The sequence below is a fragment of the Sciurus vulgaris genome (genome assembly GCF_902686455.1).
Source record: "Sciurus vulgaris genome assembly, chromosome: 9".
Lineage (NCBI taxonomy): Eukaryota > Metazoa > Chordata > Mammalia > Rodentia > Sciuridae > Sciurus > Sciurus vulgaris.
The window spans coordinates 55,915,762-55,934,579 of record NC_136469.1 but is presented as its reverse complement, the minus strand read 5'-3'; the positions used below and the strand labels follow the sequence as shown (position 1 = coordinate 55,934,579).

At 35.2% G+C, this 18,818-nt stretch overlaps 1 protein-coding gene across 1 annotated transcript in view; it reads right to left on the bottom strand.

Annotated features, from left to right (window-relative positions):
• Positions 1-16,931, bottom strand: part of TACR3 (tachykinin receptor 3) — a 103,465-nt gene extending 86,534 nt beyond the window's left edge. Inside the window, exon 1 of the mRNA XM_079154703.1 lies at positions 16,236-16,931. Within this exon, the coding sequence (XP_079010829.1) occupies positions 16,236-16,777 (542 nt within the window). The 5' untranslated portion in view covers positions 16,778-16,931. The remainder of the gene's footprint in view (positions 1-16,235) is intronic.
• Between the last annotated feature and the right edge of the window lie 1,887 nt (positions 16,932-18,818).

Here is an 18,818-nt window from a genome sequence, read left to right as displayed (position 1 = left end):
AGAGACTCTGCAGATTATAGAAGAAAAGTAGGTCCGGATCTTCAACATGTCGGCCTAGGACCAGACTTCCTCAACAGGACTCCCATAGCACAAGAAATAAAAGCAAGAATCAATAACTGGGATAGATTCAAACTAAAAAGCTTTCTCTCAGCAAAGGAAACTATCAGTAATGTGAAGAAAGAGCCTACAGAATGGGAGAATATCTTTGCCAATCATACTTCAGATAGAGCACTATTCTCCAGAATCTATAAAGAACTCAAAAAACTCTACACCAAGAATACAAATAATCCAATCGACAAATGGGCTAAGGAAAGGAACAGACACTTCACAGAAGAAGATGTACAAGCAATCAATAAACATGAAAAAATGTTCAACATCTCTAGTAATAAGAGAAATGCAAATCAAAACCACCCTAAGATTCCATCTCACCCCAATTAGAATGGCGATTATCAAAAATACAAGCAACAGGTGTTGGCGAGGATGTGGGGAGAAAGGTACACTCATACATTGCTGGTGGGGCTGCAAATTAGTGCAGCCACTCTGGAAAGCAGTGTGGAGATTCCTTAGAAAACTTGGAATGGACCCGCCATTTGACCCAGCTATCCCACTCCTTGGCCTATACCCAAAGGATCTAAAATCAGCATACTACAGAGATACAGCCACATCAATGTTCATAGCTGCTCAATTCACAATAGCCAGACTGTGGAACCAACCTAGATGCCCTTCAATTGATGAGTGGATAAAGAAACTGTGGTATATATACACAATGGAATATTACTCAGCCATAAAGAATGATAAATTATGGTATTTGCAGGCAAATGGTTGATATTGGAGAATATTATGCTAAGTGAGATAAGCCAATCTCAAAAAGCCAAGGGACGAATGATATCGCTAATAAGTGGAGGATGACACATAAAGGGGGGGAGGGAAGGGTTAATGTTAGGGTTAGAGTTAGGGTTAGGGAGGGGGGCAAGTATGGAGGAAGGAAGTACTGTATAGAGGGTAAAGAGGGGTGGGAGGGGTGGGGGGAAGGGAAAAAATAACAGAATGAATCAAACAACATTACTGTATGTGGATTTATGATTACACAAATGGTATGCCTTTGCGCCATGTACAGAGAGACAACATGTATCCCATTTGTTTACAATAAAAAAAAAAAAGACAAAAAAGAAAAAAACAAAAAAACAAAGCAAGGGTGTCTAATTTCACCAAATCCTTCTGATTTGTACTGGAAGCTGTAGCTATCAGGTAAAACGTGAAAGGCTCTAATCATTCAGGTAAAACATGAAAATAATGAAAACAAAATAAATGAAAAGTAACAAGATAGGAAAAAAAGAAGGAAAACTCTCTTTGTTAGTAGATGACAGAGTTTTTCAAACTAAAAATCCTACAGAATCCACAAAACACAAAGCCCATTAGAATTAATAAATAAGTTCACCAAGGTCATAGGATTCATGTTAAATTAAGATACTATCTATGGACTATATGAAAATAAATGTTAAAATTACATTCACAAAAGTCTAGAAAGAATGAAATACTTAAGAATGAATTTGGTAAAATAAGTGAAAGACTTATACAGTGAAATCTACAAGGCATTGCTAAGAAATTAAAGACCTCAATAAATAGATCAGAATCAGAATCTGTAAAGTGGAAGACTCAGTACTGTTACACTGACAGCACTTTCCCAATCGATCAAAAGATGCAACATTATCTTTGTAAAACTCTTTATTCCATATCAGAGTGGAAAAACTGGTTCTAAAATCATGAGGAAATCCGGAGGTCCTAGAATAGTAAAAAAATGTTGAAAAAGAAGATAATTGAAAGACAGTTCATATTTCAAAACTTATTAAAAAGGCACACCGAAGAAGATATTGTGGTACTGACAAAAAACAGGTGTACAGATCAGAGGTGTAGAAATATCAAAGATCAAAAATAAAAGCTCACGTTGATGTTCGGCTGAATTTTCACAAACATGCCGAAGCAATTCAAAGCAAGAAACTAATCTTTTCAACAATTAGTGCTAGGACAATTGGCAAGTCACACACAAAAAGATCATTTAGACTGTTACCTCACCCCCCCACACACATAGCTCAAAATGGATCATATAAAAATGTTAGATCTAATATTATAAAACTAAGGGAACAGAACATAGAAGTGAATCTTTACCACCTTAGATTAGGAAATGATTTCTTAGATATGACCACAAAGCACAATGCAATAAAGGGGAAAAGAATGGCATATTACACTTTGTCAAAATTCTTCAAATACACTGTGAAGACAAGCCACAGACTCACAGAAAATATTTTCAAATCATGTGACCAGCCAATCATGGACTCGTGTCAGAAGATGCAAAGAACTCTTACAGTTTAATGAGAAGATATAAAACCCAATCTGAAAAAAAAGAAAACAACTTGAACTCTATACAAAAGTCTACCAATTGTATAATTCCAATCACATCAAATTCCAGAGACGTCAAATCTATATTGGGAGAAAACAGCTTAGTGGGTGCCAAGAGCTAGGTGTGGAATAGGAAGTAATTGCAATTGGAAGTGAGGTTTCTTTCTGGGGTGATAGAAATGTTCTAAAATCATATTGTGTTGATGGCTACATAACTAAAAATTAACTAAACATCTGTGAATTGCATATTTAAAGTGAGTACATTTTCTATTTTCTTTTTCTTTTTCTTTTTTTTTTTTTTTTGTACAAGGTATTGAGGTGCTTAACCACTGAGCCACATCCCCAGCCTGTATGGTTTAGATATTACATGTCCTCCAAAAGCTCATGACAAGAAGGTTTACAGGTGAAATGATTAGGTTATGAAAGCCTTAACCCAATCAGTGAATTGATCCTCTAATAGGGATTAACTGAGTGTAGCTGAAGGCAGGAGGGTGTTGCTGGAAGAACTGGGTCCCTAAGGGTATGTCTTTAGGGTTTATAATTGGTCATGGTGAGGACAGCTCTCTCTCCACTTCCTGATCATGAGGTCGTGAGCCGTTTTCCTCTACCACACTCTTCCAACATGTTCTGCACACTCTTCCAACATGTTCTGCCTCACCTTGTGCCCCAAAGAATGAAGTGTGCCATCTATGGACTAAGACCTCCGAAATCATGAGCACCAAAATAAATACTTTTCCTCCTTAAAATTGTTCTTGTCATGGGTTTGGTTACAGTGGAAAAATAAAAACAAAACAAAACAAAACAAAAAAACACTTTTTTTTTGAGACAGGGTCTTGCTAAGTTGATGAGGCTGGCTTTGAACTTGCAATCCTGCCTCAGTCTCTCGAGCTGCTGGAATAATAGGTGTGTGCCACTGATCTGGCAAAATAAGTGCATCTTATGATAAATTATAATTCAAGAAAAAATTTTAAACCCTCAACATTAAGTAAATAACCCAATTTATAAATGGAAAGAAGACATTAGTGGCAAATAAGCACACAAAAAATATTCAAACTAATTATATATTAGTGAAACTAATTAAAACTAATTAGTGAAACGTGAATTAAAACCACATTGATATACAACTACATACAAGCTAAAGTGGATAATATAAAAAGAACATAATATCACTCACTGTTTACAATCTGGAACAAATGGAGCTCTCTCATATACTGCTGGAATGGTATATCCAGTATAAAAAAATTGTGCAGTTTCAAATAAAGTTAAATATATGAATTATATATATACACATATATACATGTATATATCAAAATGGTAAATATATATACACATATATATGTAAAACTATAAGACAGAGCCACTCAACTTCTAGTTATTTTACTAGAGAAATTAAAATTGTGTTTTCAAAAACCTACAGAACTCTTCTATTCATAATTGCTTGAAACTGGGAAACAACCCAAATGTCCTGTACAGAGGGATGGGCAAACTCTTGGGCAGCCATGCAATGGAATATCCTTAACAATAAAAAGAAAAAAAAAAAAACCTTTTGATACATTCAGTAACTTAAGATAATCTCAGGGATGTTTGACTGAAAAAAAGTCAGTTTCAAAGGTCTCATATTACATAACAATATTAATACGATATTTACCCCAAAGACCAAACCACACTGATGGAGGTTTATTCAGAGTTCTCAGATTTCATGACAAGTAGAGGGTATGAATATGAAGCGGCAGCATGAAATAGTTCCTTTGTGGTGATGTATGTCCTAATGGTGGTGGTTATGGATGAATTTACTCATGCAATACAAATTCTAGATCTGAATATCAAGTAAAATACTTTTTACTTGATTTTAATTTTAAGATAAAATAAAACAAAATAATGCAACTAGAATTTACATACCCACAGATCATGACATTAAACTTATGATTTATTATTATATTAAACATTCTCAATATTAAGATATTTATGTGAAGATTGACTCAAAAATCACAAAAATTCAACTTTGAGACATGTTTCTAAATATAAAAAGGAACATTTGATCATGATAAGGGGTTCAATTCAACAGGAAGGCATAATGATCTTATATTATGTTAACATTGCCTCAAAATATACAAAGCAAACTTATAACCAAGATGAGAAACAATCCCGATCATTGTTGGGCTTTAACATACCCTCTCAGTAGCTAATAGAATAAGAAGACAAAACAAGAATAATGAAACTTAGTAATGATAAAGAATATTTGAACAACATGATTAATCAACTTGCCATAATCAAGGAAAAGTTCACCATGTGACATAATGTCAAAAATCTCTCCATTAATTTTGAAATTGTATATATGAGTTGCTAGTAAGGTATTTTTCTGAACCTTCTACAGTGTTTTCCCTTCAAAATTAATATATCCAGTTAGCAAATGAATGAAAATACTGCGCGATGTGTCATTAGATATCTTCCATGACATGAGAGACTTGCAGGAATGGATGCATGTAAGTGAACTGCAGTGTGAGTTCTAAGGGTCAGGTCTAAGTGCAGAGGCAGAGTCACTGATTGCCGGGTCTTCTAGGAGTAAGTCAACAACAGAACAACAGAGTAATGATAAAGTATATGAACACTTAGTTCATTGTTCAAAATAAATTATAGAAGAATAATCTTGTCCTGCTTTACAAAAGGTTACACTTTCCCCCAAAGTAATAAATATGTACATTTGAAATACAAAGGCATATATATAAGAAAATACAAATTCCCCACAAACCTATCACTAAAGAATAACATTGGTATACATCCTGGTTTGTTTTGTATTTTCATTTTCTAGTTTATTTATGTACATGCATATTTATATGCATATCCTGCATATATCATTATATTTTGCATATGTTTATATTAACTTTTAAATTAACTGATATTTTACTCTAATTTTGCATATGAATATTCTCAAAACATTATTTATAATCATTGATTAATGCTCACTCTCAAACATGAATGAGGAAGTCTATTTCAGGACTATGTTAAAAATTGCAAACAATCAAATTTTTCATAGGAACTTCATTTTTATAGAGATGTATAGCAAGAGGTACAGTTGTTATGTATAAGGATAAATAATTTCAGAATACACATTGCCAAATTAATTTCTCTAAAAAAATTGGAATTTCCTCTAGAAAATTGGAATGGCTACTTATTCAACTTCAATCAGCAATATATTAATATCAAATATGGTAGTTTGAAAACATGGTAATTTGTTTTTAGGCAAATATGCTTTTATTCAATTGTTGTAAAGATGACTATATTTCATTCATTTAGGTAAATATTGTGTTCTTTTAAAATTTCTATTTTTTTGCATTTTTGCATTAATATTTTCTTATTGATTTATAGGAACTCATTATGTTGAAGTTATTCACTCATTTATATTGTAAATACTTAAGTAGTTTGCTTGATATTTTATTATGCTTAGTGTTATTGACATATGATTTATAGATAATCCCAAGCAGAGAAAGTTACAAGTAGAAGTTGAAGGAACTCTGGTTAGTAAGAAATTAAAATACAATATTAGGGAGTCATTCTTTCAAATTCACAAAAAGTTCAGGCAGAGGACAAAGGTTGTAATTCGTGAATTTTGCAAAATCAGATACAATATACTAAAACCAGCAATCCAAAAAATAGGACATAATTACTCCTCAAAGAAACAGTCATGCTGTGTATCAAACTGTTGATGTTTATGCAGAAGTGCTAATGACTACTGAAGGACCAGTGTCAGACACACAGCCCTCCACTGCTAGGGACTCTGAAATAACTGGGAGACCATAGCTAGAAAATGTCCATAAGTAAAGGTAAAGGAAATATGGATATTCATGCTGATTTTATTACATTTATATTCACAGGTCTGGGAATTTGGGAAGTTTGGGTTACATTTAAATATTTTTTTTAAGTTTCTATATATAATTTCATTTTTAAATGCTGTCATTTATTTTATAATTTTCTTTTGTTGAGATTTTTTTAGTTGTTTTCAATTATTTGAATTTTGGTTTGAAAAACTATCCTTGAACAATAATTTTTATTACACTCTATTGTTAGTATAGAACTAATTCTTAAGAGTGGAATGATATATGTATTGTCATATTGTATTCCTGAAATATTTTTGACAGTTTATACTTGTTAGGTTAAAGTATATGAAATAATAATTGATAACTTCAAAGTACAAATATTGTAACTTCATAAATGTATAAAAATGACCTCTTCAATGCATACACTGCCAATTTTAAAAGTTGTACCTCATTCCCTTAATTTTCATTTATTTGATTATTTTTTATAACTAATTTACTTAGCAATCTGCGTGTGTACAATATTCAAAATATTGTAACAGGAATATGTAAAGAGGAACAAGAACAGAATTGACTTTGCCTTCCTTGTTTCACAGTCTGTTACAGAAAGTTATTAACCAGGTATTCTTAAATATAAATTTGAAATTTAATCTATAAAAATGTCATGACTGACATGTTCACAGAACTTGTAAAAGGACATCTCATTTAAACAGGAAGGTTAGCAGAAGTTTTCTTTGTGAAAGTGACATTAGAACTGTTATCCAAAGGAGGAGTATATCTGACTAATGAGAAATTGGAAGAAGGGATCCGAGGCAGAAGGAAAATGGCATGTTCAAAGACTATGGCAAAAAGATAGCATCACACATATGTGAACTTGAAAGAGGATTTGAGAAGTTGGAACAGAGATTAGGCCATTGCATCATGGTATGGGATGAAGTAGAACTGGATTAAGAATATCCTTTGCATAAGAGCATTGAGAAGAGCTTGTAGGAGTCTAAGTAGTGGTGCAGGTAGCACTTTTTTCATGTATGTTTTAAAACACTGTTCTGTGTTGCAACATGAACTTATTAATGTAAGTTAGGTTTAGGGCTGGGGTTGTGGCTCAGTGGTAGAGAGCTTACCTAGGAACTGTGAGGCACTGGGTCCGATTCTCAGCACCACATGAAAAATAAATAAATAAAGGTATTGTGTCCATCTACAACTAAAAATATTAAAAAAAAAAAAAAGATTAGTTTAGATATGAGAGACCACTGAGGAGGCTTCTGAAGCTATCCAGTAAAGACCGAGGGTTGTTTACACTAGGGAAGGTGTAGTTGAATCAGAGAAAGGTAATAGATTTGGGAGCTATTTGAACAATTGAATGGATGATTTTACTACTTATTGAAATGAGGAACATTAAAGAGGAAAATAAATGGGAAGAATTTAAGGAGGCTTTTGGATATCCAAGTAGAAATGTCAAGTAGGTAATTGGATATATATAATCAGAGCTCAAAGCAAGCATTGCTTTTTGAATTTTGTACCAAATAAATTAAGGTAAAAGTTTTATATAATGATACAAATCTCTATATCTGATATGAAAATATATCCAAGATTGATAATATATTAAAATGTTTAATAACCCAGCATGTTAATTTAAAGATGACATAATAATCTGCCATTATCTTAGTTATTAAAGGAAATATATGTATATAGGCATTATGTCATGTAAACAAATTCATATACTATAGATGTCCACAGTGAAGAGAAAGAAAAAGAACATAAATCAAAAATCCATGAAGATGATACCTAAACCAGACAAAGACACATGGAGGAAAGAAAATTTCAGACCAATATCCTTAATGAAACTTGATGCAAAAATTCTCAACAAATTCTTAGCAAATTGCATACAAAAATATATTAAAAAGATAGTGCACCACGATCAAGTGGGTTTTATCCCAGGGATGCAAGGTTTGTTCAACATTTGGAAATCAATAAATGTAATCCACCATATCAATAGACTTAAAGTCAAGAATCACATGATTATTGCAATAGATGCAGAAAAAGCATTTGATAAAATACAGCATCCCTTCATGCTCAAAACACTAGAAAAAATTGGGGTAGTGGGAACATTCCTTAACATTGAAAAGGCCATCTGTGCTAAGCCCATGGCCAATATCATTCTAAATGGTGAAAAACTGAAAGCATTACCCCTAAAAACTGGAACAAGGCAGGAATGCCCTCTTCCACCACTTCTATTCAACATTGTCCTTGAAACTCTAGCCAGAGCAATTAGACAGACCAAGGAAATTAAAGGGATACAAATAGGAAAAGAAGAACTCCAGCTATCCCTATTTGCTGATGATATTATATATTTAGAGGAACCAGGAAATTCCACCAGAAAACTTTTAGAACTCACAAGTGAATTCAGTAAAGAAGCAGGATATAAGATCAATGCTCATAAATCCAATGCATTTGTATACATAAGTGATGAATCTTCAGAAAGAGAAGTTAGGCAAACTACCGCATTCACAATAGCATTGAAAAAAATAAAATACTTGGGCATCAATCTTACAAAAGAGGTGAAAGACCTCTACAATGAGAACTACAGAACACTGAAGAAAGAAATTAAAAAAAAACCTTAGAAGATGGAAAGATCTCCCATGTTCTTGGATAGGTAGAATTAATATTGTCAAAATGGCCATACTACCAAAAGTGCTATACAGATTCAATGCAATTCCAATTAAAATCCCAATGACGTACCTTACAGAAATAGAGCAAGCCATCATGAAATTCATCTGGAAGAATAAGAAACCCAGAATAGCTAAAGCAATCCTTATCAGGAAGAGTGAAGCAAGGGATATCACAAAACCAGACCTTCAACTATACTACAAAGCAATAGTAACAAAAACAGCATGGTATTGGCACCAAAATAGGCAGGTGGATCAATGGTACAGAATAGAGGACATGGACACAAACTCAAATAAAAACAATTTTCTCATACTAGACAAAGGTGCCAAAAGTATGCAATGGAGAAAAGATAGCCTGTTCAACAAATGGTGCTGGGAAAACTGGAAATCCATATGCAACAGAATGAAACTAAACCCCTATCTCTCACCATGCACGAAACTAAACTCAAAATGGATTAAGGACCTTGGGATCAGACCAGAGACCCTTCATCTTATAGAAGATAAAGTAGGTCCAATTCTTCAACATGTTGGCTTAGGATCAGACTTCCTTAACAGGACTCCCATAGCACAAGAAATAAAAGCAAGAATTAAAAACTGGGATAGATTCAAACTAAATAGCTTTCTCTCAGCAAAGATAACTATCAGCAATGCGAAGAGAAAATTACAGAGTAGGAGAAAATCTTTGCCACTCATACTTCAGATAGAGCACTAATTTCCAGAATCTATAAAGAACTCAAAAAACTTTACACCAAGAATACAAATAACCCAATCAACAAATGGGCTAAGGAAATGAACAGACACTTCACAGAAGAAGATCTACAAGCAATCAACAGATATATAAAAAAATGTTCAACATCTCTAGTAATAAGAGAAATGCAAATCAAAACCACCCTAAGATTTCATCTCACCCTAGTTAAAAATGGCTAATATCAAGAATGCTAGCAGCAATAGGTGTTGGCAAGGATGTGGGGGAAAAGGTACACTCATATATTGTTGGTGGGGTTGCAAATTAGTGTAGCCACTCTGTAAAGCAGTATGGAGATTCCTTAGAAAATGTGGAATAGAACCACTATTAGCCTATAACCAAAGGACTTAAAATCAGCATACTACAGAGACGCAGCCACATCAATGTTCATAGTTGCTCAATTCACAATAGCCAGACTGTGGAACCAACCTAGATGCCCTTCGACTGATGAATGGATAAGGAAACTGTGGTATATATACACAATGGAATATTACTCAGCCATAAAGAAGAATAAAATTATGGCATTTGCAGGTAAATGGATGGAATTGGAGAATATCATGCTAAGTGAGATAAGCCAATCTCAAAAAACTAAAGGATGAATGATCTTGCTGATAAGTGGATGATGACACATAATGGGCAGTGGGGGGGGGGCAAGAATGGAGGAAGAAGGGACTGTATAGAGGGATAAGAGGGGTGGGAGGGGTGGGGGGAAGAAAAAATATAACAGAATGAATCAAAAACTATTACCCTAGGTAAATGTATGATTACAAAAATGGTATGCCTCTACTTCATGTACAAACAGAGAAACAAGATGTATCCCATTTGTTTACAATGAATATGAATTTTAAAAAATCCATGAAGAGTTTCCATGTGAATGTGAAGATTCTAGGTTGGCTATATTTGGGAAGTAGGATAGTGTTTGTTTTTTCCCACTGTGCAGCTGTGAATGAACTAGAGAAAGAATATATTCAAATGCAAATACAGGACTGTTAAGGAGAATGGTTCAGGATCAGAGACTGGGACAGGGATGAAAGTGACTTGGAGAACTTTGACCACATATGACAACTTTGAGTTACCAATTCCTCAAGCTACATACAAAGTGCAGGTGAGAAACATACTTCTGGAGAAAATATAGTTTATTATTTCTTACAGTTTTATCTCGTATCAAGCAGAGCATCTGGAATCTTGCTCACATGTAGGTTTAGTATATGAGATCTGAGAACTTCCTTCACTGAGTTCTACAGTGGTACCAGGCAGTAGGCTTTTGGCTTACCCAGAGGAATGCTAAACCCAAACCTGCTTTTGCACTTTCCACAGTGTGATTGAGGATACTGTCCTCTTTATTGCCCATACAAAGACTCCTGGAAACCAGACAATTTTAGCACTTAGAGCATGTGTGTGTACTGTTATATGGAGTGCAAACTATATTACTAATTTTATTTCCTTTTTGTATGTTATCAAGAGACTTAGTGACATATTTGAAATTCAAACTTCATGAGACATTAGGACCTCTTTGCCCTGAATGTCTGTTACCCCTTTATCCTAGACATGTTTTGTATTTATATATAAAGATACAGACTAATATCGTAACTCTGCACATTTATATATGTTTATACATTTTTCCCAGTTTTAATTTTGGTTCATATATATTTGTCTCTTCACTCTATGGGATCTTACATGCCACCTATAACACAGAAAAACAATTCGATAAGAAAAGAAAAGCTCTTCATTCAAAAGTGATAATGAAGCTTTGGGTTGGGATGAAATTACTAGGGCACAGAAAATAAAAGTAAGAAGAAAATCAGACCCAGAATTTAGCACTGAGGAACCTATGTGTTTATTTATTATATGCATGTAGAGATTCAGAAACATAATCATGTGAGAAAGGCCAGGGTGGAAGGAGATCAGGAAAGCTGGAAGCCAGAGAAGGAACTTCTAGGCAGAAGCCACCTGTGAGGAGTACTGCCAGAATGTGAATAAAGTAAAGAACTGAAGTATTCATTTGGATTTGATAATGTGACTCTTCAGATAGAGAGGATAAGAGATGAGATTCGAGTGACTTAAGGAGCATATAGCAGATGAGGAAATGGAAATATAGAATATAAGCACCTGAGAATTTTAAGTTTGTTAGGTATTTTTATTTATTCTTTTGTAACTTTCTTTTTATGTCCTTTGTTTTTTTTTATGTTTGGGCTATATCATTTTCTTTTTCCTTTTCTTTCTTTTTTTGGGGGCGAGGGTCATCAATGACCGAACCCAGAGGTGTTTAACCACTGAGCCACATCCAAAGTCTTAATATTTTTTATTTATTTATTTTTTTCTTGAGACAGTGCCTGGCTAAATTGCTCAGGCTGACTTTGATGTTGTGATCCTTCTGCCTCAGCCTCCCAAATTGCTGAGATTACAGGCCTGCACTGCACCATGCCCAGAGGATTGTATCATTTTCTTAGTATAAAATAAAATGTTACATGTAATGGTTTCTTTTTAACACTGCGTCTGTTAAATATACTGAAAATTCTGTATTTTTTAATTGAATGTTTTATCCATTCAATTAATATACCTATTGCTTTTATGATGTGCTCATGATTAATTTTTATAAGAATTGACACTGTAATTTTAATAAAACTTTCACATTTCACTAAAGCAGTAATTCTAGTGGATGCTAATGAGATATTTATAAATACTTGAAAAGTAGTGCAAAAGAGCCAAAGTTTTATAAGTTTCCTGAAAGTAATATTTCCCAAAGTATATCTTTAATTACTACTTTGTGACTGGTTCAAGGGCATAAAATAATTGACTTTAGGCTAATTTCATCAAGTTTATCATCTGGACAAAATAATGAGCCAAGTATGACTATCACAATAATAAAGAATATTAACTGCAAGAGCAGATGAACAAGACTGGTTCACTGTACTCAGACTAATAAATAATTTCTAAAAATTTTACCAAAGCATTTATATCTATTATACTTACAGCCATTTAGATAATGTTACCAGATCAAGACCTCACAACTTTCCAAATAACTTTTATTTGTTCATAATGTATTTCAAAAATACTCCATAGAGGTTCAATGAATAATTTGCATGAATTAGCTTTATGAAAAAGAGCAAAATTGAAGATGAAAGAAATTCAGAAAAAGTAGCATATAAGATATGTTTTTTCTTTTTGGCTAAAAACTATTTCTCAGTTCAACTGAATTATTTCTTTTAATAATTATTCATATCAGGTATGTCTCTGGGTTTTAACAATGTGATTTTTTTGTTATCTTTGCTACTACATTGGAGCTATTAGTAAAACTTATTAAATTATTCTCTGAAGGTATACCAGGAAGGAAGCAACAATGAACGCAATTTTAAGAGTCTAAATATTCAGCTCAAACTGGACCAGTTGCCCTGAAATTATCTTTTACTCTATATTAATAAAACTTTCTAGAGTTTCCAAATTAGTATTGAAATATGTGCTTAAAAATGGAAGAAAATATTTAACCAATGTCCCCACATGTCACTTGATAATATGCCATAACTGAGTAAAATCACATTTGTATTGTTTAACACATCTATTAATAATTTTCTACCTTCTATATTCTCAATTAAAATATAGGTAAAATATATGTAAGATTTATGATATGTACATTCAAGAAACATAGTACAAACAAGTGTTAAATCTGATTTTCTTGAAGGTGCTGACTTTGTCCAAATGCAGACTTCCCAATTAGTTAGGAGACATGATAATGCAGATGTGAAGAGGACCATGGTCCCTAGAGCAGACTGCAGTGATTGAACCTTAGTTCTGCATGATCTTGGGAAAGCTAGGCATCTCTTAGATAAGTTTTATATCCAAATGCTATATTTCAAAATGGCAAGTTTGGGAAGGATGGTGGAGAGAAAACCAAATTTTCATTGGCAAATAATTCTACCATGTGTGTTCATGTTGGCAGGGACATGGTGGTGGTGAGGAAATGTCCTTCCAGGAAAGAAGGAAGTGTACAGAACTGAAAGATTCTCAACCAGTAAGAAAATAGGAATTTGTAACAAAGCAGTAGGTACCATTCTTTAGATGACTTGAACCTGTAACTCGCATTCAAATTTTTAGTAGAATTATTTACAAAGTGAAAATAGAAAGCAAGCCATTCTCCCAGTGCAGAATGAGTGCTGAACATTTCAAAGAAAACTCAGTGTCTCTCATAACAAATGTGTGACCATTAGCTTTAGGTGTTCAGTAAGTGACTATCTATAATCCTTTTCAAGTCTAAAATTGACATTATGGTCTAAATGATGTATTTATTAATGAAAGTCAATGAAGGATTGTTTAATATTTATAGTTGTTTCAATCAAGCATGAATTTTATAGGGAAATATAATTTCTGAGACCATATTCTAACTATGTTCTCAGCTCAATGAGGCAGTTAGGTGATATAATCAAAAACAAAGGCATCATGATTCACATGTCAACTCCAGAAGGGTTCATTTTGCAAACTTTAACTTATAAAATGACTGCAAATTCCACAGGGTCAGTTTTGTCAGTTCATGTTTGATAAGGCATCAATGCAGAAAAATTCCATGGACTGGTAAATTATTGAGAGTATTAATACCTGCAATATTTACACAGTCTTCCATTGCAGAAATTATCATAATCAGAGTTTTCTCAACTTCTGTATTTCTTTTTATCTATTTTCTGTTACAATAAGAGCATTTAAAGGAGGTTTTCAGTACCTATACCAAGTATGTTTCAGATTTTATAGCAAATTGTACACTATATAAATTTTTATAGTTGTAGTGACATAATAAATAGACAAGAATAAACAGTAAGGGGCACATTAATTTCAAACCAGTGAGTATAATGAAATAGGATTGCATGATCAGTTAAAATGAATGTTGGCAGGAAGAAATAAGAAAGATAACGTGTTTTCACCTTAGAATTGAAATGCCAGATTCATATGCACTAAAATTTCCATCAAATTTTCTATTGCCTAATTAACACTTCAAAAAGATTGTGAGAATTTTGTAACATTATATGCTAACACCTCTCCTCCAATAACATTTAAAAATTCACATAAAGAGAAAATTTTAAAAGAAAACATAAGAAAGACATACAAACCCAAAGAACATTCACTTCTATCTTGGTGGAGCAAGACTGGAGGTGTTTTTACCTGTTCCTAACTTGGAGTTGATTTTGTTCATTTTTTGCATTCACTTCTATCCTTAGCAAAAATGAAAGGATGAAGGAGTGTAGATTAGAGGTTAAGGAGAAAGGAAAGGTACAAGTTCAGCTTTTAAAAAGTGACTTTGTGTTTAGTCTAGTGAATGTAATCATTACTTCTTCAAGTTAACTCTTTGGGGCCTAATATGTGAGAATAGTTTCCATAGATATATGTTGTTAATACCACTGTGCTCACTGTTTCAAAATAGCAAACATAAAGGATTTACTCAATGAAATGTTTATCTTTAAAGTTTTTTTCCATAATGGCAGTTGAATATAGTACCAATTAGTATGCAGCTTCATTTTATTTTGAAATAGGTTTTTTAATGTAAAAAAGGTTATTTGTTCTTTTCACAGATTAGAAAATTGAGACAATATTAAAATGACATCATCCCTCTGCATCTGTCATCAGCTGTCAACTACAAATCTGGCACTGGAATCAATGGGTGTGATTTGTTTCTACTGTAATATTGAATTAAAATGTACTTAACTTTCAATAATAGGTATTCACCATTGTCTTTTCACAAGTATGTACATTTCATAGTGTTCAATATGAAAAAGTAAATGCATGCAGAATTTTAAAAAACCAGAATACAGGAACAAACGTTTGAGGGTCATTCAGTTTCTTTTAACTGCTCACGCATCTCAGAATTCCTACTATGGATGGAGGATCATTCTGAAAAAAAATATTTTAATAAACATCTGTAAAGTAGTGTGTCTCATTTTTAAACCACTTAATCCTTGAGATTAATGTCCCCTCATCTTCTGAAAGACAGTCACACACTTCCAGGCACAAATTTTGGGTTTATCCAGTTTATGGTCTCCAGAGATTAATGGAAAGGTCTCCAGAGATTAATGGAAATTAAAGCTAACCAGAGACATGGTGGAAACTGCCACTTCAGCAGTTGGAGGGAACTGGCTGCCTCTGATATAGACCCTACAGAACTGGGAGGTTAGATCTGTGCTGGCTTTGAGACAAAGTTAAGGAGTGGGGAGGAGAAGAAAGAATGAGGTCCAGGAGAGGACCTCAGAGGTTGGTGGGTAACTCTTCATTTCTCTGCCAGGATAGTGAGCAACAGAAAGAAAAGGAATGCAAAACGAAACATTTCACTGTGAATATAAACTCCAGGCAATGGTAAAATCATTTGAATAAGTTTGGTATGTTTCTAGCTGTGGTCCTACTCAGAATGAAAGATTTTTTTTCACATCACTTTCCTTCACTTTCTTCAGTCCCTCTCAGATGTCCTTAATGGAGCTCAGAGAGAGGGCTTAAGTGAGAGGAGGCCATAGAGCCAGAAACTGGTTTGGCCACTGGACTCTCCAAGAACTCTTAGTTCCTTCCATTTCGAAGGCCCCACTAAGTCATCATTTCTTTTGTAACTTTCTCCCATTGCCTAGTTCCCCCTCTTCCCCTCACCTGTCCACTGCAATGGCCGTCATAGAATAGATGCTGGCGAACACAGCGGTGATAGGAAAGAAGTTCTGGAAGCGGCAGTAGTTGGCGCCGAAGTACCACTCGCTATGAAGCGCGTAGATAAAGTTGACCAAAGCGTTAAACGCTGCCATCGAGGCGTCAGAAAAAGCTAGGTTCACGAGGAAATAGTTGGTGACTGTCCTCATGCGTTTGTGGGCCAGAATGATCCAGATGACAATGAGGTTTCCAAAGACCGCCACTGCCACCACCACGCCATACGCCAGGGACCAAAGGGCGATGCGCCAGGACGGCTGCACGAACTGGTTGGTGAGGTTGGCCCTGGGCTGGGAGGACGCGGGCGAAGCCACAGGCAGTCCCAGCTCGGAGGAGGAGAAGTTGCCAGCTTGCACTAGCAATCGCAGCCATTCGGTCTCAGCTGCTCCTGCCGCCGCCCCGACCCCGAGAGCAGCACTCAGGTTCCCGGAGTCCACATCCATGCCTCCCGCATTGTCTGTCCAGTTCTCTGCAGCTGGGAGAGAGGCCATTGCCCCTGGTCTGTAGCCCGGGACCTCGCCGCACACCCGCCGCCAGCCCTCGCTGCTGCCTTGAAGTTCTTCTTTGCCTCCTGGTCACTGTGGAAGCTGGTAGAGAAAGTACCGTAGCCCTTGCTGGTTAAGCGATGCTTAGAGCCAGCCGATAGAGAAGCAAGAGCCGCACTTTCTCCGAGGAGTGTGAAGCTCTCTCTGGGAGGCGGGGAGGACAAGATCCTGAGGCACAAACAAATTGGGGACTGTCCCCAGTGGGGAACGCAGGTCCTGCTCTGGCGGAGCTCTGGGCACAGACTGAAGAACTGAGAATCTTGCGCTGCAGGCGCGCTTTATAGTCTCTTGGAGTCCCCTGCTTCGGTGACGTTGTGGGGGCAGCAGAGCTGACGAACCCCTTCTCCCGCTATACGATTGCGCTCATTTTCTCCATCCCGCCCTTTGCATTTCATTCATTCGCCAGACAGCTGAACCTTGGAGGGCTGACGCGCACAAGAAAGGGCTGCACCTTCTCAACTATCATTAAAATCTTTCAAATATTGTTTTCCCTCTTTTAACCCCAGGATTTTGCTGATGTACTCAGACATTTACTGTGGGATGTATTTCTCCAAACCAACTAAATCATTTACCCGTGAGGCAAAGGCAGGATCCCAGGCGATCTTTCCGAAAAGACTGGGTGTTAACCTGCTGCAGGCTTAGGGGCACAGGGAGTTGCAACTTTCTTTGGTTTCAGTGGCTTTTGGAACTTCATTCAACATTCTGCTCCTGTGTTTATATATTTCTTAGATCCCCTTTCCTCTAGCTTCCACTTTCAGTGGGCTCCCCCGCCCCTCCATTCACCTTCTACAGTCTCAGGAAATCAGTTCTCTCCACTCATTCCCTTCAGGCTGAGAGAAACAATGGTTTCTTCTGGGAGGATTCTAACTCTGAGGGAAAACCAGGAATCCCGAGATTTAAGTTTTCTTGAAATACAAGGTCGATTTGGGTGAAATTGTGTCTTATGGACAATGTAAATGCATAAAATTTTTTATGTGGTTCTAGACATTTGTCTCTTTGATTTTAAGAGTTTGAACATGAGGACTAGCAACAATAAACAGTTTCCCAGGCAGACCAGGGGGGGCTACTTCTGAGTTCTGGCTAGGAGCAGGTGAGTTAGTGCTTTGTGGAGGGCATGCTGGAGAAGTAGTCTGTGCTTAGGCTGATTTCACAGGCAACATAGCAGGACGTTCCAGTGAGAAACCCTCCTTCATTAGTCTCTTGTCATGTATATGGTTAAACATGTTCTTAACCATCTCCCAAACACCACTCTCTTTGAGTTTGTTTCTTTACTTGAAAATAAAGATTTTTTTTTAAAAAATCGAATTTACAGCATAATTATGGATTAGGAGTTTCAACACCCATCAATAAAACAAGGTAAGAGGACGACCTCAATAAATGTTAGTGTCTTTCTTTCTGTTTATTTTCAGATAAAATGGATGTGAGCAGCAAGTAACATTTATGATTGGAAGACATTCTGCATTCTTAGTTTTTCTAGGTTAGAACATATGCTTCAAAAATCTTACTGTGATTTTTGCACAGATTATTCAAGGTGACTGGAAATGAACAGTGTTTTCCTTCTTAAGATTTTTGTGACCAAAAGGATGGTGTATAGAAATGTCTGAGGCAATCTGGTAACCATTATACTGAGAAAACCCTGCTTCAAAATGAATGCACGCTAAACATGATCATTTTCAAATGTTATTATTTCCTATTTCTTCCCAGAGAAGCCTGTGCTAAATCATAGGTAAAGCTAATAAAGATTTCACACTTCCTATTTACTAATTTAAATTAAATCATTTTATTCTGAAAGACAGATGGCTTCTTTTTTCCTATTTCACCCTCTAGAAATTACTTGAGTGAGAAATAAAAGTCTCTTCTTTCCCTAATGATACAAGAAAGAATTTTTTAAGAAATATTCTTTGTATGACACACCACTTAGTGAAGATTATGAAATGGGTTGTGTGGTAGCTTGGTAATTAGGTGTATTTTGATTAAAAATTTAACG